The sequence below is a fragment of the Buceros rhinoceros genome, unplaced genomic scaffold (genome assembly GCF_000710305.1).
Source record: "Buceros rhinoceros silvestris isolate BGI_N320 unplaced genomic scaffold, ASM71030v1 scaffold9311, whole genome shotgun sequence".
Lineage (NCBI taxonomy): Eukaryota > Metazoa > Chordata > Aves > Bucerotiformes > Bucerotidae > Buceros > Buceros rhinoceros.
The window spans coordinates 54,021-77,133 of NW_010395945.1; the positions used below are offsets into that span (position 1 = coordinate 54,021).

General features: G+C 39.6%; 1 protein-coding gene across 1 annotated transcript in view; it reads right to left on the bottom strand.

Annotated features, from left to right (window-relative positions):
* DOK7 (docking protein 7) overlaps positions 1-21,072 on the bottom strand; it is a gene marked incomplete at both ends in the record, with an annotated part of 63,021 nt that extends 41,949 nt beyond the window's left edge. The window contains 3 exons of the mRNA XM_010145717.1: positions 6,287-6,406; positions 16,897-17,097; positions 20,842-21,072. Of these exons, the coding sequence (XP_010144019.1) occupies positions 6,287-6,406; positions 16,897-17,097; positions 20,842-21,072 (552 nt within the window). The remainder of the gene's footprint in view (positions 1-6,286; positions 6,407-16,896; positions 17,098-20,841) is intronic.
* Positions 21,073-23,113: the final 2,041 nt, after the last annotated feature.

The following is a 23,113-nucleotide window of genomic DNA, read 5'->3' on the forward strand; positions in this document are numbered from 1 at the left end:
CACATCTGCCCTGGATAGATCTGAGTGCGTAAATAGGAACAGAAGTGACAATGCTGAACTTACTTTCCTATGCAGAGGGGGCTTCCTTCTTTAGCAGTTTGCAATCTGGGCAAGAGTAGCAGAACAAACTAGAGACACACAGTCCTTCTATAACAGCATATGTTGGAAATCAAAGATGGTCTAATAGGGACAAGCCAACAACACGTGCAACAAATAGGGTCAGTGACCTCTGCGTCTCACAACTCAGAGTGCTTGATGTCAGTGTCTGACACCTTCCAAACTTAACTTTAAGAACAGAAAAGAGGACAGTTTGATATGGATTGTTTTGTTAGGTCTCCATTCCTGTTTCCCCTGCAATACAACTCATTTAGCATTGACTAGTTCAAACCTGCGTAACTGCTTACACAAATGAAACCCCCAATACTTCCATCTGGACCTCTGCCAAAGGAAAATACAAGATTTGGCCCCCAGCACCTATGGTGCAACCCAGACAGGTCTATGCAAGAATCTGTTCAGTGGCATACAGCATTACAGGCTGCTGCTTGAATCTATTTTTGAATGTCCTCTGCTCTAGTTACTCTGCTGTATCTAGTTAAACGCTCTTGTGTCCAAAAAGATTCAACAAAGATGTTCTGCTAGCACTTTGAGTATAAAGATGGCACAACAGATGAGCAAATTAGCCAAACCAAGCTGCAACAGACACTAACCCTTCCCACAGCAAAGAACTGTCAGCAGACAGATCCTTCTACTTTCCTCAGAATATGGTTACCTGATAAATATTGATTTTTCAGAACACAACTAGGGCACATACACAACTATTATTTTTTTAGTAACAGATATGCCTCTTACAGACAGGAGAAGATATAATTTAAAAAAACCCACCTGGTCACACAACTGATTTTGCAAAAATGGCCTATAATAAAAAACAAGATGGGGAGGAAAGTTGAAGCAAATCAGTGTTCAGTTGCTTCTAGAAGCCAAATTCCCTATCAGCTACACAGCTACAGAACACAACAGGTTTCACTCAACAACATGAAATCTCTGGGTATACTGTTTGTCCAACAGGACTGGTAATTTGGGGGTTAAACTTCCCCTTAAGGATTGCCTATGCATAAAAGCTGTGGGTAAAATTGGGTTCATAGTTATGTGCTGTGACCTCGCATTGCCCAGTTTTGTGGAATATTGATTAGAAGAACCATTTTCTCAGCAAGTATTAGGAAATACATAAAGAAACAGCTTCAAAACCTGCCCAACATATTTAGACTTTAAGTTTTAGGCAGATATTAAATGTAATTGTCCATCAGTCTTACTGAAGACTTTCTTTTGCCTTTAATCTTCTCTGCTACTAAACAAGAGTTCTATGTAAAACACACCCCATACTATTTCCCAGAAGCAGCACATTTAATACCAGTATTTTTAGTTACAGACTACCAAGTGCTGTTCCAGAGATTTTGCTACAAGATCAGACTAAGGACTGAGACCACAGTCAGCCACCTCTTAGAGACGAGTTGATACTGGAGGGCATAACCTATGACCTTCTGTCATGTAAGTGTAGAAATGCAGCCTAAAATGTTATAAAAACAAGGGATTTTTCAACAGTAAAGCTGGATTTGTTGGCATCATCCTATACCTTGTGGATGCACAATACAAAGCCTCTAAAGCACTGTGTAGTAATTTGCCATATTACTAACTCAGGACAGAACCAGTGTGACCCGTACCGAGCAGCTGTCCAAGGAAGTTCAGACAGCTTCTGCCCACGCAACATTCTACAGTAGCTCCAACAGCTCTGAGCACACTTAGTACCTTAATTTCCAAAACTCTTAATAAATGTATCCTATAACATAATTTACTCCCATGGAATCTAGACAATTAGATTCACTAAGGTCCTTCAATTAAGACAGTGTTTTATCTTTTTCCAAACAAAAAAGGATCCCTTGCTATGAAGAAAATGCTTTTGTGTGAGGCAATCATTGAAATCTTCTTAAACGCAGCTTTGGGACAAATTCGGCTGAACTAAAAATGCCTCTGATGGAGATTTCATTTTTATATTACATTGGTGGATATTCATTAAAGCTACATCAGTTGCTCATCATGGGAGATTTTGAAACTTTGGTAACTTAAGAATAAAGCGTCAAAGTAATTCAAAGCTCCAGGGTTGTTCAGTAAGCACCTGTCAGGGAAAAAAAAAATTATTCTGTCAAGTTCAGTAAGCAGCTACCTAAGATATGCTTGATTATATGCATCTTTAAAATGCAACATTGGTTAATTACTTCATTAAACAAAGTTAGACAAGTTAGGCTGAACATCTCTTCTTTATCTCCTCCTGTGTGACTGTAGGCACATTTGCAAACCAGGCCTGGACCCTCACCTTCATGCTAACATCTCCACACCTTGTAAGATGTCTGGAGGAATGAAAAGATGTCCTAAAAGTTTGAGGAGGATCCACTTGGTACAGATACTGCAGAAGGCAGCCACAGAGCTGTCTTGCAATGGCCAAAGGTGTATCAAGCTTCAACAAAAAGAAAGAGCATCAGATAGATCCTCAGCAAGCAGCACTGCACACTCTCCAGTCAGTCACAAAGCAGCCTGAAAAAGCTTCCAAAATTAAGAGAGCATCAAGACTATCAACAGCACACTTGGGGTCTTTCCAGTCTGCAGGACGAGACTGTCCTATAGCCTTAGCCAGATTTAGGAGTACTGACCTATCCACGGATCAAAGATACCACTGATGGGCTGTCGGGCCTCTGCTGTGTTCATGTTTGGCATTCAAGATTAAGCTTGCTAGTAAAAAGTAAGAATTCCACACACACCTGACAAACAAACGTTGCTCAATATGCATGCAAATTCAGTATAGATTACAAACCATGCAAACAGTGATTCATAACTATGTCAATATCTACACTTCCGTCAAGACAAGAATATAAAATTTTCTGGTCTGTTCTCTAACATCTCAAGAAAAAAAGAAAAGGACTATGTAAGTAGCCAATTACAGCAATTATCCTCCAACTAGTAGATGAGGAAAACAAGCCATCCAAAGACATCCTGTCACTCATTTGAGACCTTTATTTAAAATGCTACACTGCCTAAAAACATCTGCAGATACCTACACTACCTTTGCATTCCCACTCAATGCCATACATCTTAAAGTTGAGATCTGATCACGCAGCCTTTAACAAATTAAAACCTCCAAACTGCTAGCGGAGCTACCAATAGGAATATTTTGATACAATTTTGCAGAATTAATGGACACCCAAAATAAGTAACACACAGTAGTAAACCGCAGAACATCTAATGCTCTTTTCCTTTTCCATTTTAATTTAGATGTACATAATAGAATTATTTTTATCATGAGAATATTCACATTCATTTGATACCTTATTTCCACAAAGTCACAGAATAGTTCAGGTTGGAAGGAATCTCAGGAGTTCTCTAGTCTAACCTGATGCTCAAAGCAGGTCAGCTATGAGAGATTAGCCCAGATTTTGATACCTTGCGATGGTCAGTCAAATTCCACTGCACAACATTTTCATTATGTTTTAGAGATGACCTAATAAAATACATACAATAATCATGTATTGTAAGAACACCAACCTTTTAAGGAAGTCACGTATATTTTTTAAAACTACAATCCTGAAAACGTGTGAATATTGTACTTGAGCAAATATTCCATGCACACGCACTTTTCAAACTCCTTTTGGATACTGGGCATTTTACGTTTGTTTGAAGAATCACTATGGCAAGTAAAAGTAAGGAAACTGGTCATTTTCCAGTCCTGTTCAAACCAGTCTCTACCATTTCCTGATAATTTCATGCTAACACTTAAATGTTTCAGCACCCCATTTAACCGCGTGGTTGAGCTGTCTGTACGTGAAGCCACCGCCTTCATTCATCACCCTTTTTCCAAAGACAGATTTAAGTAGATGCTAACTGTATAACATCTCTAGATTATATTTGTGCTGTGGGCATTGGTGTCCACTGTCATTTTTTGTGGTGATATTTTTTCACCATATCACATTCTTTTCTCTGTACAGCTGCCCTTTGTGTGTTTTCCTTTCTTGGAAGTACCTGTTATTCAAGCATATTTCACATTTCAGTTGGAAAGGTACAGGCAACAGCAAGAAGCCAAATACAAACAGAAAACTGTGGAGAGAAGGCTGCTTCCTAGAAAAGCTTTTGAATTGTGCAAAAGCAGAACACTGCATATATAAAGCCCAGCTGAGGCTGCGTAGCATTCTGCACTGCAGTAATATGAATAACACTGACTGTATCTTTCTTGGTAGAATCCTCAGTCTGGAAGTTTTGATCTAGTTACCTGACATGTGCAGATGATTAATCTACTTAATAACTAACCCTTTCAAAAAGCTGGGTGAATTTCAGTACTCTTGCAGGATAGAGTAGGCAGCTGGCAGAGACTTGACCTTTTTAAGCAATACAGTACATTCTGTGAAACAGCATATTGATAAGGAAAATCAGTTTATGGATGAATCACTATTATTGTACATGTGCACATGCCTCAGACAGGTCCGTGCAAGCTTCTGCATGGGATAATAAATGAAGGAGAACATAAAAAATTAAAATTTTCTGTGAAGTGACATGTACATAGAAGGTGACAAAGGTAAGAGACAAAGGTAAAGATGGTGGGAAATGTAAGTTGGTGGAGTCAAAGTAGCTTGGCAAAGGGCTGCAGAGGAGTCTGCAAGAACATGAGCACAGTTCCCTTCAGAACACTGCTCCTGCCCAGAGAAACAAGGTGAAATTGAGAGGATGAGGACATCATCACCTCATTTTAGTGGCAAATCCATCAAGCACAGCAGACAAATTAGCAAGACCTCAGAAAGGAAGTCCTCCTTTACAAAAATCACCAAATCATCCCTAGGATATTCCACATACACTTTATGCATGTCAGTGAAGTCGAAGCTCTTGAAGGAGAGAAGGGAATATGTGGCTACGTGTAACAATCCATGAACACCAGAGTTGATAACTAAGATGCGAAAGCAGATTCACTTCTACATGTCTGTAAAAAAGGATTTTTCAAAGAATGTGCTGTCTAAAATTAAAAAAATAATAATTAAAAAAAGACAACAGAATAATTGCTTTCAGGCTTAATTTTTCTGGACATAATTTTTTGTTAAATAAAAGGCTTAGAAGTTGTATACGCATAATACAGTTTTAGATATGCAAAAAATGTGTAGCAAAGCTTTAAGTATCGGCACTTTTTTCTGTTTCTGTTGTTTTGTTGTTGTTTGTTTTCTTTTTTTAACACTCCACTTACTTGAACACAAACATAGATCATCACATAAGAAGAATGAGGGGGGTTTGCCCACTATTCTGCTTAGTTATTTTATTTACTTTGGTGTTACTACTACCGGAAAGAAGAGGTGAGCTGAGCATTGTGAACCCTGCATTCACTTTAACTCACTTTTCACAATTTATTTTCAAAAGTTTTGCATCCCGATCTAATCTTTTCCATCACATTTCCTTCCTGCAATTCTCTTAAACTTATAACAGCAAAAACCCTGTCAAACACCTGTTAACTGCCTAACACGGAAACTTTATTTCCCACAAATCCTGCCTCAGACTTCACCATTCTTGCAGCCTATTCCCACTATATCCCACCGCCCATTCACAGGTATTTTTCTGCAGTTTCATTTCCACACTCTTGCCCTGACACAATCATTACATCTCAGTGCTGTATTTCTTCATCTGCTGAGTCAAAAGGCAACAGGGTTTACTATGATGCCATCTGATTTCCTCTCTGAACATCACAGTGCATGCAGCATTTACCATGAAATAGGAAAGGGAATTTAATCCTTGCACATCAGAAAATAAGCTCAAGCTGCAAAACTGAAATGTCATGTGGAGGCCTCATGGTTCTCCAAGGTTGGCAAGACTTAGTTTAAAGTGTTTTGGATGAACTCAAAATGCACCAGAGATTAGTTTTTCATTAAACTATCAAAATAATAATGCAGATATAGAGCCAAGTTGAACTGTATAAGTTTAAAACTTAAGGTTAGGGTTTCTTTCAATTCAAATTGCCGTATTTTAGTACTGTTAAAAACCAAAAGGCTTAAGTTAGCAGTATGACCAGAAATATGAATGAGCCAGAGCAGCATGGGGAAACTAGGTATATTAAACTGATAAATTGTACTATGACATTTCAGAATGAAAACAACTTTGCACTTTCTACACCCTTAGTGTCTGCAAGCTGTCCTGACAATCCCAGCAGTAAGTGCTAGACATGGCAAGTTCCCACTTTGCTCGGTTACTCTATACTTCCTATATTAACCTGGTAGGACTGGACGCAAACCAAAAGGGCCTTTCGTCGGGGAGATGCCACGGACGATACAGTCGAACAGAAAGCTGATCTGCTCTCCTTCAGCACAAGAAAGGAAAAAAACACCAGCCCCTGCAAGAAAGCACAATATAAATATGTGGTTTTCACCTGGAAACATTAGAAATATATTTAGCTGAAGTTATTTATAATATATCAATCAGAAGAGCATTAAATGCTAGCCATGAAAAGAAATCAAGACATATTCTCCAGAGAAAAGAAATAAAAAACAAAATTCAGGTCAGCACACACACTATATCACAAACCTACACATAAATTCAACAGCTACCTAATCATTTATGCTAATTTTCTGATAGTCAGGCACTTAAAGCAATGCTAAATTAAGTCACATTCTCAACAGTTGTCTGGGTCTTTTATTCACATAATCACAGAATCATTTGGTTGGAAGAGACTTTTAAGATCAAGTCCAACCGTTCACCCAGCAATGCCAGGTCACCACTAAATCATGTCCGTCAGCACCACATCTACAAGCCCTTTAAATACTTCCAGGGATGGGGACTCCATCATCTCCCTGGGCAGCCTATTCCAATGCTTGACAACTCTTTCTGTGAAGAAATTTTTCCTAACGTCCAACCTAAACCTCCCCTGGCACAACTTGAGGCTGTTTCCCCCCATCCTGTTACTTGAGAGAAGAGACTGACTCCCACCTCGCTACAACCTCCTTTCAGGTAATTGTAGAGTGGTAAGGTCTCCTCTCAGTCTCTTTTTCTCCTGATTTAAACAATCCCAGTTCCCTCAGCCACTCCTCACAGGATCTGTGTTCTAGACCCTTCACCAGCTTCAGTGCCCTTCTCTGCACATGCTCCAGCACCTCAATGACCTTCTTGTAGCAGGGGCCCAAAACTGGACACAGTATTCGATGTGTGGCCTCACCAGTGCCAAGTACAGAGGGACAATCACTTCCCTCCTCCTGCTGGCCACACTATTGCTGACACAAGGCAGGATGCTGTTGGCCTTGTTGGCATTCTCATTTACCCCTAAGATTAAATCTTAGCTACCCAAGCGTCAGGGACACTTAAAATGTCTTCATCAAAATGAGCCAAGTTATTTCTACTTCTACCCTGTTTTACCAGGAGTAGCTTTTTATATCCCAATGAATTAGGATTTGGTTATATTGATGGGTTATAGTATAAATTTTCCTAGACTAAGTCCTAGGTGTCTATTATTAACAATGTAACACAACTCCACAGGTTGTCATCAGATCTTTACCCTTTGCTCTACTCTGATATTTTGCTTTCCATTCATTAAGAATAGCCCCAAGCAAAATTAGAATGAGAAACTCTAAATAAACAAACAAGTTCTGAGCTGCATGACATATGGCTACACGGACAACACACAAGACTAGAAGTGCTCCACAGAACATTTTATTTGAGAATTGTCAGTCCAAGCATTACTCACATCTGGAAGAAAAAAATTATGATCTTAAAACAACAGGCAAAAGGCACACCAGTAACCAGCGACTACAGGGGGAAAAAAATACAATAGCAAGAAACAAAAGGTTCACCAGAGCCCAACACACTAGAAAACCACAATACCATATCTTGGACTGGCAGTAAGGTTTTGCATATTACCTTCCTAAGGACTTGGGCCCCTAATGTGGGCATAAGTTCGACTTCTGCATGTTTTTTAGCCAATCCTGAGCATATTTATCTTTGCATATTCTACCCAAAGCAGCTGTGCTAGTCTTTATCGGAATGCCTGCATTCCCATCACTTTCCACATATATGCCCTGCCACATCCACAGGATATTCAACATTTCACTTCAGCAATGGATACGCTTTGGACTGCTTGACAAAGGGCTATGGGATTCAAACGAAGAGGATAATAAGGAATGGACCACAAACCAAACTATTTTGATAAATTTGATATAGCCAGCAAGCAGTAAAGTAACCAGTTGGACAAAAGCATATTCTGGTCCACAGTCTTTCATCATTCTCAATTTATGTCCCATTTAAGTCTCTGTCTGCTCTGCTTACATCTATTCAAGAAAACAGCAGCAAGCAGCATCTTCCTAACTTGATTTGTCACTCTACCACATTTGTTCTTACTGATCAAAACTTCCAGCCAAAGAAACAGAAATCCTGATCCTGGTACAGTTTATTTGATTTGGTGAACTGCTATAAATCCAACTGGAATTAGAATTCACTCACTGGTGGAAATTAAATTTATGCTTAAAGGCTAGAAATGATCGGCAAGCTAAAGTACAAGGTCTCAAAGACGTTACTTGAGACTCGGGATAGACTAAGCTATGTTTAAGCAACTGAAAAGATGAACACAAACTAGCTTATGAAACATAAACCAGAGTAAAACCTACTTAACTCCATACTACTCAGGCATTGTTTTCTATTACTGTTTTTAAAAACAAGTTCGTCCCACATTTCTTCATGGCACATATACACACCCTGGCTTCAGGATCAAAGACCGCGTAGGAGATTGCAACATGTAGTATGACAGGTATGAGAGTTTCTGGTGATGACTCACTCAGTCTTGTCCCATTTCCTCTCCTCAAGAGATACCAAAGTGTCAGAGAACACTGTACTAGAAAAAGCTGGGTGCAAAGCACGTATTCAGGAATTATTTGAAATTCAGCTCTTCCTTTGAGCAGCTTTCTCCCCCACAGGAGGAGAAATCTAGGGAAATCAGTTTGCCCAGTCTTAGATGGTATGACTCTTCCCCCATGAATCACACTGATGCCAGAAGCTACGCCTTTCTTGAGGGAGCAAGGCAGCACAAAGCTTTTGCTGGACTCTGAACACATGACCTCCCCATCCCACACCAGTAAGCAAGCGGGATACAGAGACAGCATAACAGAGAACATTCATATCTCAAGCACAGTGATAGACTATGTGGCTCAATAATTCAACATAATCCTACACATCCACGATGCCATTCAGGAAAAAGAGATGCCTCAAATATTCCTGTACGTAGAGTACATCCAGACCACTTTGTTCTTTTATCGCTGTTATCAAGAGTCTGTCTTACACTCCTAAGAGGCTCTATAAGCCTTTGACTTTGATGGAAACAAACAAAAAAGTAAATGTGTGCTTGCAAGCTGGCTTTTTAACTCAAAGAATGATTTCTGCAAAGAACTATCACTCATTTAAAAATCCCCAAAACAAATGTCACAGCCTTTATGTAACTAGTGCAAAGAGCACATGCACACAAATCTAATACGCACACATCCAAAATATTTTCGTAGATTCTATTATTCACGTGACCACGGTACTAGCCAATCGACTCAGGAAACTCTTTCTTTCTTGTTTTGCTAGGTGGAACTAGATTTCAAGGAAAGAATAAGTCTGGATGTCCTTGCAAAAGGTATCAGGAGAGATGAATGAAAAGCTAAGGCTTAACTAAGTTCTGGTTTAAAAGCATACATAAAAGATAGCAATTGCATTTCTTTTCTGCTTTCTTCCGAAAGCTGAGAAATTACACATCCCGGTCATGTGTTGGAACAGATTTGGTGCACAAGCATTTGGAAGCCAAGGAATATGTGGTATGCATCACTATAATACCCTGCAGCTGTCTGCTAGAGTGAAGAGCTCACTCACTCCCTCCATGGGCTGAGAGACTTGGTGAAAAGCAGCCTTCAACCACTTGCACAGGGCTGAAACACTAAGCCAGTCTTCTGTGGCGGTTAGCAGTAAAGCACTGTACAGTTCTCAAACGTTCAAGAGAAGTTGTGAGTTTCATAAAACTTCCAAGTATTATTAAATCATGTGAACGTTTGACTTAATTCATCTTATTGAAAAAGCAAGTCCATGGGCAAACACACCCTCAAAATGCACAATAAGCAAAAATTACTTAAAACTCTGTAGCATGTGGAAGCAGGGAGAAGAGTCAGTCCCTTTCCATTAATTACTACTCCTAACAGGTACTAGACCACGTTAGAGCCTGAAGCCTTAGGCTACAGCCCATAGCCTAGCTACAGGACAGGTACGAACCACGGCAATCATCGTGCTGTTCAACCAGTATGTCTCAATCCTGGCCTTGAGCAACTCACTTTAGAAGGTATCTCAGGCTGCTCTTCTCTCTGGTGAATATGACAACGGGTGTTCCTGTTACTGTCAACTAAAACATGGGTATGGCTAATAAAAAGCAGGTAAGAATTTCTTTTTCCCTGCAGCAGGCCTAAGCAGGAGACAACAACAGAACAATATCTGCACACACCATAAATTTTAATCTATGCAACTCAGAATCTTTGAAGAAATTCCCGCTGTTGCCCCAGTTCGATCACCTCTACTGCTTTTAATTTTCAAATAAATTCCCATTTGTACAGGGCTCCTCCACTCCTCCTTTGGCCCTTCCAGATATGCAGGCAGCCACTTCCACTATTTCAGAATTATTTTAAGAGCTACTTGCAGAAGTCAGAGAGAAACACCTAATTTCATCAAAACGATCACAGAAATATTCCTGCTTATCCTGCAGCTAGCAAGAGCAGTATCATTTGTTCTTTCAGAGGCCTCTGAGGGTCCATGCAAGTTCCTCTCTTCTAGGAGATACTGTTAGAAAATATGAGGCAGCTGCAAATGGCTCTGGAAGCTAATCCTGAAGTACTTGAACACTGGAGAGCATGAATTCTCACAGTGCCCTTTTATTACCCTACTAGAATTTTTTTTTCCTTTTTTAAACACTGACCTCCAAATAAAGAGTCCCTGGCAACTGGTCATTTTAATCAGTGCACAATAATTGAGCTAGCAACTTAGGAAAGTAAAAGGCTCCTTTTTTCCAACTTATTCCTCTAAGTAAACCGCTCAATTGACTCCTAGGCCCAGATGCCCATTTTTTGCAAGTGGTTTGTGTGATTGAGCTTCAGCACAGGGAGGTTAGGGGCAAGGGGAAACAAATTTTGCCCCAGAGGTGAGCTTATTTGCAGCTGTCATAAGAAGAAAGGATTTAAGGATTTTCTAATCTCTAGCAGTACAATTGTGATTAGAGCAAACGAAGTTCAAAATGCAAATGATCTTTTTCCTGTTTAAGAATAAACTGCTGTGAACTGTCCTGAAAATGCACCTCAATTTAAGGTTTGAAACCTCACTATTATCTCAGATGGTTTCTCTCTACCTGGATTGAGCACCAAAGCCTTCAGAGTTGAACAAAACCTATACTGAGCAACTAATGCAAAAACATAATTAAGTATTTTATATTTATAAAAAAATCTTGTGAGGAAACAAGGAATAGAAAGCTGAAACAGATTCATATCCTTTTAGACTTCAGTTCTACCACAGACATATCCAAAAGTAAGCTCTGCTTCTCTTTGAGGTTTCATGGGGATTTTTATGGAGAGAAAAGGCAATCTAACCACAAGGTCAGCAGTTCCTTTTAGTAAGGAATTTATTACAGCAGTATTTAAAACTTAAAGACACTAATCCTCTACACTCAGAGCTTCACAGGAAGAACATGAGCAAAGATATGATTTAACCTATAGGAAAGTAATATTAATAAGTGCTTGCACAATATTATATGATGTTTCTAGAGCAAGATAATGGAGAGTGCTTTTGTTTAGGAATTAAAACAACTTCTGTAATAACATATCAGGGTTTTTTTCCTCAACATTTTTTTTTCTATTCCTCAAGAATTTTGGAGGAATGAGGTAAGAGTGAAACACACAAAGAAAGATGGTCTTTCCCTTTACCAAGATTTTTCTGTTAAGAATAACCAGAGTTATATTTTTATTTACATCCTGTTTACAAAACACATTTACTTTTAGTGGCAGTACTGAACCAAATATTTAGACTAAACACGTATTTCAATGTTATTATATTTGCAGACAGGTCTGAGTGCTCAGATCCTTTAACAAGATAAGCTTCTACTCAATATGTAGAGCTTCCAGTCATTGCAGGCTATTTTGTACCAAAATGAATATGCTCTTCTTCCCTTTAAACACACACATGCAGGGGGAGAAGCAGCAGAAACACCCTTTCATGGCAATGAAGTTTATCATCTATCAAGACAAACATTTCTTAAGAAAAACAAACATTAATATAATGGTCAACAAGTAGTAGGACCCTTTCCAAAGTACTCGCCTGTAATTCTTGTCACCTGTAACCAAAAAAAAAAGAAGATTAATTCATTCCTAAAATACAGGTACACAGAAGAGCTACTGATGACTTCCTGTGTCCTTCCAGGAAGATAAACATCCGAATTTGTTTAATGTAGTGAAAGTGACAGAAAGCATAAATAAACGTTCTATAAATATTTAGGGAGATAAGCTGGGCCAGTGGCAGGGAGGAAGATAACATTATGTAGGGAGAAACAGGGAGAGAACAGTATGCTAAAGGACAGTTTCAAGCCTCATTCACACTGATGTTTTTTTTAAAGGACTAGTCATAACGATACCCATGTTCAAAACAGTGTTGGACCTTTAGAAACAGCTGACAGTCACTCAGAAGTCAAATTCTTTATTTGTGTACACCTCACCACAACTTCAAAGACCATTTTAAATAATAGTATATCAAGAAATGCAGAATTTATTCCTGGAACCAGAAAAAACTCCTCTTGAGAGATAAGGGATCATACCTGTTCCTTTTTATGCCTGTATCATTTTGCACCAAGAATTAGTGTAAGCTTAAGGTGGGGGGAAGCATAACATAGGTAATTCAGGTGCTTCAATCCTACAGTTTCACATTTGTATCATCCATCCACATTTCATAATACACATTCCTCATCCATCTGGCACCCTGGTTTACAGATTGAATCATTCAGGTTTTCCGCAATGTCAAGGTAAGTTACAGCAACACTCAGCAAGCCCTAATCAGTTTAAGTTCTTGGAGCACAGCAATTGCATGACATCTAAAACAAATTACAGAAGAAATGCCACAATTTAACTAAAGAACATAAATGAAGGGCTATTTATATACCTCCATTATTTCTGGGCTCACTTAGGCAAGTTTGGAAATTAAGCATTTAAGCTGAGGAACAGCAACAAGCATCTAGGGTCTGTCCCTGCAGTTGTGCTCCCTTGAGGCTACCAACACATACTCCATTTTTCTCTTCAGATCCCAGTGACATCTGCATGCCTGGTTACACAGTGAGGCAACTTCCAGGCCTTGTAGTGGGCTGTTCTTTCTGTGGGCACCAACCACTCCTCGAAAGGAAAATACAGACTTGAAGCCCTGAAGGCTGAAGGAGGCCAGAAACCCAGGTTTCCCACAGTGACCAGTACAGTGACCAGAAAAGACAGGCAGAGCAACACTACCACGACTTCATCTTTTCTAGTGATGTTTTAGATTGTCTAACTGGATATGACAACACAATTGGGAAAAGATTTGGGTCTTAGTCTACTACAGACTAGATAAGTGAACAGTGAGGTGGACTGAAAACTGGCCGAACTGTCAGGCTGAAAGGGTTTTGATCAGCTGCACAAAGTCCACCTGGAGGCCAGTCACTACCGGTGTATGTAAAGGGTCAACACTGGGGCTGATGCTATTTAACATCTTCATTAATGACCCGGATGATGGGACAGCACGTACCCTCAGCAAGTCTGCAGAAGATAGAAATTTGGGAGGAGCAGCTGACACATCAGAATTTGGGAAGAAGTTGCTCACAGAGATCGTGGAGTGCCCATTCTTGGAAATATTCAAAACTTGACTGGATACAGTCCTGGGCAAACTGCTCTAGCTGACCCTGCTTTGGGCAGACAAATGGGATAAGGTAACCTCCAGAAGTCCCTCCCAACCTCAAGCATTTTGTGATGTTTAGACATTTGTGACACCCAAACTGGAAGTTTCTTTACTGCTCTAGCTGACCCTGCTTTGGGCAGACAAATGGGATAAGGTAACCTCCAGAAGTCCCTCCCAACCTCAAGCATTTTGTGATGTTTAGACATTTGTGACACCCAAACTGGAAGTTTCTTTCTGATCTCAATTCTAAAAAAAAAAAAAAAAAATCAGTTTGACTATATTGTAGAAACTTAGTAATTAGCATTCTACAATGCTAATTAATTACTGCTGCATAATCAGATCAGCAGTATCTCATCATCCCTTCAGTAACAGAACTGCTATGGAAAATTCTCTATACTAAAGCACCACTAATCTTTAAAAAAAAGTTACAGCACTCATTTTTACTACCAAACAACTATGCAAAAATGGACAAGAAGATATTTCAGATTAATACTTTTGTTCATTTACTTGCTAGCTTTCAAAATTTGACCATTAATATGAACCAGTGATATTCTGTGTATTAAAGCATAAATTCTCTCTCAAATCCATTAACAGTAAATAGAAGTTCCGACTATATTAGTAACATTATAACATATGTTAGCATTTACGACAAAACCCAATTAAGAATACAAAAGATTGAAACTGTTATTCCCTAAACACTGTAATGAAAGTATAATGGACAAACTGAGGTGGTCTATATTCACCATACAGGCTATTGAACATTTTTATATCACATAAAACCAGCTCATATTGTTTACTGGTCTGATTTCATTTGAGAAAACTGCATCTTTAACAACATAACATGAGCAATACACAGAATTATAGGGTAATATACTAATAATCTAATACATCCCATTCCAATACAGATCGTAAGAGTGCATAGTCAATAACATAGATCTTTTTCATTACAAAACCAAATGAACAGGTAAGTTTTACTGAACACAGTAATTTAGGACTGAGTATGTGAGCTAGCTCCTACTGAAATGTACCTTAATTCTTGACACATCTTAAGTGCTTGTTGCCAAATACTTGGAAGTTAGGTGGCCTCAAAAGAGTGCCTGTGGAGATGCTATATTCAGATTTCTCCCTAAATTTTTTTTTAAATATAAATTTTCCACAATTACTATTTAAGATTTCATTAGTTGAAAAGCTAGCACTCTACAAAAGCTTCCCAGAAAAAGCAGCAACTTTTAAAAAGAGAAAAAATACACTGTGATTCAGCTTTGGAAAATTTTCTCCCTGTATTCATTCTGAAGTGTTTAGTTCACAACTGTTTTCTATTTTGAGCTAATAATTCAAAAAGCAGACCCAAATTATGTCAGCAAAGCAGTGCACACATTTGTGAGAAGTCCAGCTTGCATTTAAAGTGGTCCTTGCATACACAGACAGGAATGAACAATTGCTTCATTCTGCATGGAAAAAAACAGTGTTCAAAGCATAACTGCAAGCGTTGGCAGATCTATGCTAAGCTGCAAACTCAAGTTTAGCCTGGGTCAATGACACTATCTACAAGAGAGGGGGAAAAACATGACCGTGCTGACTCCCCCTTATACTTTATAACCGGTTACCTTGCACACAGTCTAAACTACACCACTAGGAAACAGGACACTTGTGTTGCAGAGTGCCCATACCAGTTTTTAACTGAAACAGAACAACCTTCTAAGAGAGATTTCTTTCCCCTCAGGCTATACCTATAACCCAGTCCTTCAGATGGTGGAAACCCTTCTTTAACTCGAACCTCTGAATTAGGCAGGGAGAGATTTAAAACAGAATCTGCCACATTAAAAACAAACGCCTTAAATCAGGAATTGGGATGTGACAGTTGAGTCCACACTCACCATCTTTGTAACTCCACCGTGTACTTTTCAGTAGACAAAATGAAAACCTCTCACTGGAGTAAAAGTCAAAGTAACTTCCCTTCCTCTGCAGATTTTCCTACAAGTCCCAAGGAAGAATATCTTTGGATTTGAATCAACTCTCAAACCTCCCATTTTTTCAGTTTGGTAATTAAAGAAATCCATTATTTTCACATTTCCATACGCAAGTCAAAAAACTTCACATCCAAACTGGCCACCTGCATAGCTACTTGCACTCACAGATCATCAGTTCAGCATGGCTTCAAACTCTGCTTTTGAAATTAAAACCTTATGCTTTCTAATGATGTATATGGGATTATACATTTCCTTTTCAGCTCTTGCATAGGAGCTTTGCATTTTATCTGAAGTGAGAATGTGAGAAGTCCTGAAATACACACTGGAACAAGACGTTTCCTCCCATCTAAAGGTGTATCTTAGCTACAAGGGTACAGAAACAGGCTTCAGCTTGCTTGCTTTCATTTTGACCCCATGAATCTCACGATCCCATACAGTGACAAAGCTACTAACAGCGAAGGAAACAGACAGAACATCTTAACTTTCAGGAGCAAGAAGTCTCCTATAGGATTTAGACATTAGCATTTACACAAGAGCCTTGATGCCACCTGTAAACTCAAAGCTGCATTATCATTTTCCCTTGGTGAACAACAAAATAGTTATCATAATTTAATACTCTGAACATCAAACCATTTTGCTTTATCTTTTGCATGACACAAGCCATAAAATTTCATCACCTTTTTTTGCTCCGTGTCCAATAGCAACCATTGACTAAACATCTTCTGGAGAGCCACAGGGCAATGTTCAGTCAGGACTCCACATAGGCACATTTTTACTGAACACCGGGGTTGGAGCCTGCAGAAATCTACTCAGTAGAACAGACCCTCTGATATGAGGCTGCCTGTATGACAAAGCAGCACAGCTGGTTCTGGGATCTCCACTTTGAATGAGACTAGCATTTACATTTCTAAAAAAGGTCTCAAACAACTTTTAGAACACAAGTTGTACTTACAGAAGCCGCACCTGGTACCCCCTTCAAAGATGAATCCATTTGGGACTGCTCCATACCGACGCAGATCCGAGAGCTTCCATTGCCCCATGACACTAGGAGGAACGTCTTTTACAAGGACAAGAATGTCATTGCAGAAATGCAGGGTAGCAGGCCCAGTCTCTAGTTTAGTGCCAGGTGCTACAAAAACTTGAAATCTATGAACTATTGGATAAGGAAGAAAAAAAAAATTACAGAAAATAGAAATAAGATACTGTGACCTATGTTATTTCAGTCATTCTGTTCATCTGTTATATGTGGACTGACAACCCCACACCATGGGGCTCTAGCATAAAGATTCTAAGCAGAGCCCAGAGAGCCCCATGTGAGTAGCTATAAGCTCATTATTCTCTATTATGCCAGTTTAGGATTGGAAAAAAGCGTATCTTGGCTTAAAGCTACAAATTATTAAGTTGTTATGCTACATTAATTTATCTTAATTCTTCCAGGCTACTCCCTATCTCAAATTAGTCAGTTATCCAGCCCACACTTCAGCTACCTCTTCTGTCCTTGCATCACTACTTGGGTTTTTTCTGTATCCTGCTCTAAACAGCCTGTGTGCACACACACGTAACAGTGCTCAAGCAGTCCAAAAGCCAAGGCTCGAAGAATTAGGTAAGTTCTAACCAGACCTCTATCACTGACTCATGTGCAACCTTTAAAAACCGTTTCACTCCTTCCCTAGCAGTAAAATGGGGAAAATTTTCCCACCTTTGTGCATCTTTTGGGAATTGGTGGTGGTAGATACCTAGACATTTAAAATTATTAGGAAATCAAGCGATTTGTAGGTAATAAACGCTCTTAAATGTCAGTTAATTCTTCGTATTTCACAGCTTAAATCTTCAAGAGTAGGGGGAAAAAAGGAAACACTCATCTCATTCAAATTTACAAAATTCAGTTTCAAGTCCCATCTCCAGTATCCCCTGTACTGCAAGGGTCCTTTACCCAAAGTAGCAGCTGTTCTAGGCTGGTCTCCCACCTTTTTCTCCAGAGCTGTTGCATTCTGAATAAGCTACTGGGAGCACTTCAAGGGCTCAAATCTCACAGGGATCTCAGAGGGAGCAATTTAAGTGAGCAAGCACCTTATTCACAAACGACTGTTTTGACCTGTACTACTCCTCTAGTTTCTTTCATCTTGTGATAAGACAAAAAAAACTTGGCACAGAGAAGCATCAGGACTCTTACATTTCAAAACAGAGGTTTTCAGTGGAGCATTTATCAAGAAGTCACAGATTTAGCTTTTGGTTATCCATCAAAGATCATACAAACAGCTACCTGCCTAGGAAACCAACAGGGTAACTTCCAGATAGTCTCACTTCTCACAACCACTCTTCCCTGTTTCTTGAAGCATCATGAATTTCACCTAGGCCTGAGTCTTGCTTCTCATCTAAATACTTGCTATATTCTTAGTTGCCATCTTCACTGTAAGTCAACTATTCATCTAAGAAGTGCCTTTGGTTAAGTTACCTAAGGCTTCAGCAGAATTAGCCACAAAGCTATCTGAGTGAAATGGGCAAGGAGACAGAGCTAGAGTTAACTAACCACAGCTCTACTTACAGCTTTGCCAGCAGTACTGCTAGGGAGCAAATCAGTAGCCACATGATGTCCCCTTTTGGGCGCACAGTTGTTACACAATCTGCTTAAACATAAACTATGAAAAAGATACCAAAACCACCTTGATTAATAATGTTCAGTAAGGAATTATAAATACAATTAGGACCCCTCTAACCAGTTAACTCTGCCCAGTACTTTGCTGGCAATGAAACTACAGGAGAAGGAGCATCAGGGTTCTTTCTGCCTCATAAATGAGGAATGGAGCGCTCTCTTCACACACTCAGTTGCAAGTTACAACAGCTGCCAAAAGCTAAGAGCTGCAGCTCGGATTCTAGACCACTGTTAAAAAACCAGCATATCCAAATCTGAACAAAGCTAAAACAGAGGAAAAAACAGATCTGGATGTGAAGCCTTTGCCATATGCTGCTTTCTTGGTAAGTGGGAATTTCTTTTCAAAATTCTCTCTATCTATTTTTTGCTATTTATCTATTATACTATGAAAAAAAATGTTAATAAGATACAGAGCTGAATATACCCATGAATAAAAGGTACTATTTAAGTTCCTCAGTTCCCTTAGCTAATCTTTTCCTCTTCACAGCTATTCACTGACCTGCAGTATGCTAACTTCCTCACATGTTTGTGGGCTCAAGTACTCTTCTCACACCAGACATATACCTCCACTCACTTAATTCCACTCTTTTCTGTAATTATGGTTCTTTTATTCCAGGAATCGTATCCACCTCATCTGCTAAAAAAGCAGAGAAAACACTGGAAACTCCAGTGCAGACACCTCTTTTCTGTGGTCCTCATTCAAGAACAGCATCAAGCCCTTTAACTTTTTTTTTTTTTTGCTTCCCAGACTCTGAGGTCATCTATCCATAATCTATTTTTATCATCCAGCCACCTTCCAAGGTACACAAAGGCACTCCTACTACACTTTAAAAAAACCCCACACCAGTCACCATCCTATCTTAATCTAAGTCTCCACTCTGTCTACTCAGACTAGATTCACTGTAATTTGACTTCTTTCTCTTGACTGAACCTGCAGAGAGATAAAATCCTGAAAAAAATTTCTATGATCTATACTCCTTCCCCTAAGCTTTTTCACAATTAACACTCTACAAATTATTGCCAGTTCACACTTTCACTTCTGCTCCATCTTTACTCCATGGCTGCATGTATCATCATCCAAGAGGCTCTATTCCTACCTTACACACAGCTTCCCTTTAAAAATCATCTTTGCTGGTTCTGCATTTTCTCCTATCAGTCACGACCATAACCCTCACACCCAGACTCTCTCCATCCCAGCACTGCAAGATCATGAAAACCAGACCTACCCTGTCAAATTCAAACTCCACTTCAGGTTTTAGGTCAAGACTATGCTGTACAGAGATGCCTAATCTAGTAAAGAAATAGAACTGGAACACAATACAGCTACATCAAAGTGCACCTACTACTCCAGTTAATTGTGTCTGTATTGTTCAGAAACACCTCCAACCTTTTCCCTCATGCAAGGTTTCATATCTGCTAGTTCCAAGTGGTACATCCATACATCTCTGTTCTTACACTTCTATATTTTATTATTGGAAAATTCCCAGGTCATCTTCCTGTGTATGTACTGTAAAGAAACAAGTCCGCAAATGCAACAGATGGCAAAGCATATGTAATGAATGATTAAGATGGCTAATGTGTGTCTCCCACACACCTACCCTCCTTCTCTAGTTATGACTAAACAAACATAAGACAGATACTATGGATACCAATATTAACACTCATTGTTCACCAGTGTATGTTTTAGAGCTGCTAACCAAGAAAATAAAAGGATGCATAAGAGTAAAGTTAGCTGGAACGACTGTGATTGATGACTCTTCTTATTGCAAGATGTGTCTTCTTGAAAGGGGACACGAGCAGCAATAAATACTATCAATGGAACACCTAGTAGGCCCCTCAGAAACCTGGGATTGAACAAGCCAAGTTCTACTCAAGACTCTGCTTCTCTTATTTTAGGCTCCCTCTGAATCCTGTTGTCAAAATCCCCAAGTAAACTGCAGGACCAGAAGTAGAAGTCTGATTGCTTTGCTTCAAAGCTACATACTTCCAGTGTCAAAAATCAAAAAGCTAAGGTAAGCACTCTCACAGTTAGCTGTCAGCACTGGGTAGTTCTGTCACTAACACCTATCGTAAGGGATACCTGCTTTAAGATGTAAGGGGAAGATCAGTCTCATCACTCTCAAATGAGTGACAGTCTTCTCCTTAACTGTACTTTGTTATTTGCATTTTAGCCATGCTTTTTTTTCTTCCCCCCCCACTCCCAGGAGAAAAACGCTAAGAAAAAGTGTGATAAATCAAAGTTACCTTCCCCTAAACTGTAGCGGATTCGTACATCCCACGCGTACATTGTTTCCTTGTTCTCAAATCCCAGCATCACAACTTGAGAGAGACAGATGATTGCAAGCGTGTGATTCAAGCCCTCATAGGAGAGCCCAGGATCCAAGCCACAGATGTCTTCTAAGGTCATGCTGCTCCTCTCCTTGTGCCCTTTTGCTCGTTCAGATTTATCCTTGTACACCAGCATGAGCAAACAGTCTAAAAGAAGCAAAACTGTCAGAGATGATGAGGTAGACATAGAACATAACACATTTCTCACTACTCTGCTTCAATACAAAGGTGTTTTACACAACTGCAGGGTCAGTCTGATCAAGCCAAGGTAAGAAAACAGTTCCCTTTTCCCACCCAGCCCTCAGGTACTTTGCAGTCCTTGCTTTCAGGGAGCAAACATTGAAGGCATGTGTTAAGGGTAATCCACAGGCTGAGAAATGAGGAAAGTAAAAAGTCTTTCCTAGTTTACTTTTCAAAAATTCAGTGTTTTTTTAGATACACCAAGTCTGGAAGGGACCGACTCATTAATTCTGAACATTAGAAGTTACAGTACGACAGCTGCTCACATTACAAACACTACAGACCAAGAGGCTATTGTCATCTATATTTCCATCAGAACATAGTGAACCACAAATGAAATTCTTACAGTAGTTCACAGATTACTCAGCTACTAAATGGTGAGCAGACTGCACTGCCAGATTGTTGGTGTCAGCTCAGGTTTCCCAGTTAAACACTACACAGTAGCGACTGCTAAATAATCATTATGTGCCACACCTTTTCTTTTTTTCTTTCCTAATATTTGCTTGTGTCACCATTTGTTTCTAATCCCTTCCTAGAGGTGTTTATTACACAGTAACTATGCAACGGAAGAAAGTCAGTCAGGTGCCACGGTTCCATGGGAAAAGCACATTCCACAAGCAAACACGAAAGACAAGAAATAGGGGAGAGACCTCTACCACCTTCTGCATTTATCACAAGACCGCTCCTCTTCCTCCAGGTTCTTTTCCTATCATATAGCAGTCAGTCACAAATGAAATTATTGTTCAATATCGAAGCTGCAACACCCACATCTTAAACTGACCCTCATACAACACAGGAGAAAGCCTCCTATGTACCGTTTTACAAACGCTGGGTGCTCCGAGCCCTGGCGAGGTGCTTTGTGACTCTCAGCTGGCAAATCTCCAAAGAGGTGAAAAATGACTGAAAGACTGAACTGCCTACTAACGAGCCTTGCATGGACTCCCAATTGTTTTAATGCACCTGTCAGCAAAAACAGCTGCAACTACAGTATTTAAGCATTCTGCAGTACAGTTGCGTGTCTGAAGAGAGAACAACTGCGTGCCTGAAGACAGACCAAGAAAAGCAAATCACTGGGGGCTTTTTTCTGGTAAACCTGGGTAATTTGAATAAAAATAGAATAAAAATACTGATTTTGAGGAATAAGCTACATTATCAGTCAGTAAGTTTTCAAAGCAAGCTCCTTCATCCTCCCTCTTCCTACTTGGCTTACACATCCTCAAGATCCAGGTCCATACTCATGTCTGGACACCAGCTCCAGGATACTGACACAGAGAAGTTTAACAGATTAGCTGAAATACAGGCATTAAAGACACCATAACAACTCAGGTAACAAAGGGTTAGGTCTGAAGAGCTTAAATTATTAAGAATCCTTCAGTCTACCAGCAGCAACCTAGAAAAGATGCAGCAATGCAGATTCACATTTCCTAAGTGTAGGCCACATTTAGCCCTGGAAAGATACACTTTGGGGCCCAAATGTTTTCCCTGTTAGGAACAGAGAGGGAAAACTGAAACCTACTTCTCCCTCTTCAGCAGTAAAACATCAACTCTGAATAACATTTTCAATTTCCCCTTCAGGAGCATGGAAATTATTCTTTTAATTCAAAATGTCATTTTATTTTTAAATTGAAGTGATATTTTATGTCAAAACACTTATCAAAAATAACTACCGAGCTTGCAATGCCATCTTTTTTTAGAGCCACCAATCACCCTGAAGATACAATAATAATTCAAAAAAAAAAAAAATTTTCATTTTAAACGGAAATCATAACCAAATAGCTGTTCCTTGAAAAGTCACCTTTCCCACTGTTTTTAGTCAGCGCTTGATATTTAGAGACTTAAAAACCTTCGCTCAGACGCGGCCGGGGCGCCCGGCCACGGGAGACAGACAAACCTGACAGCAGGGCCCCGGCCGGAGGGCTCAGCGTTACCCGCCGCGCTGCCGCCGGCC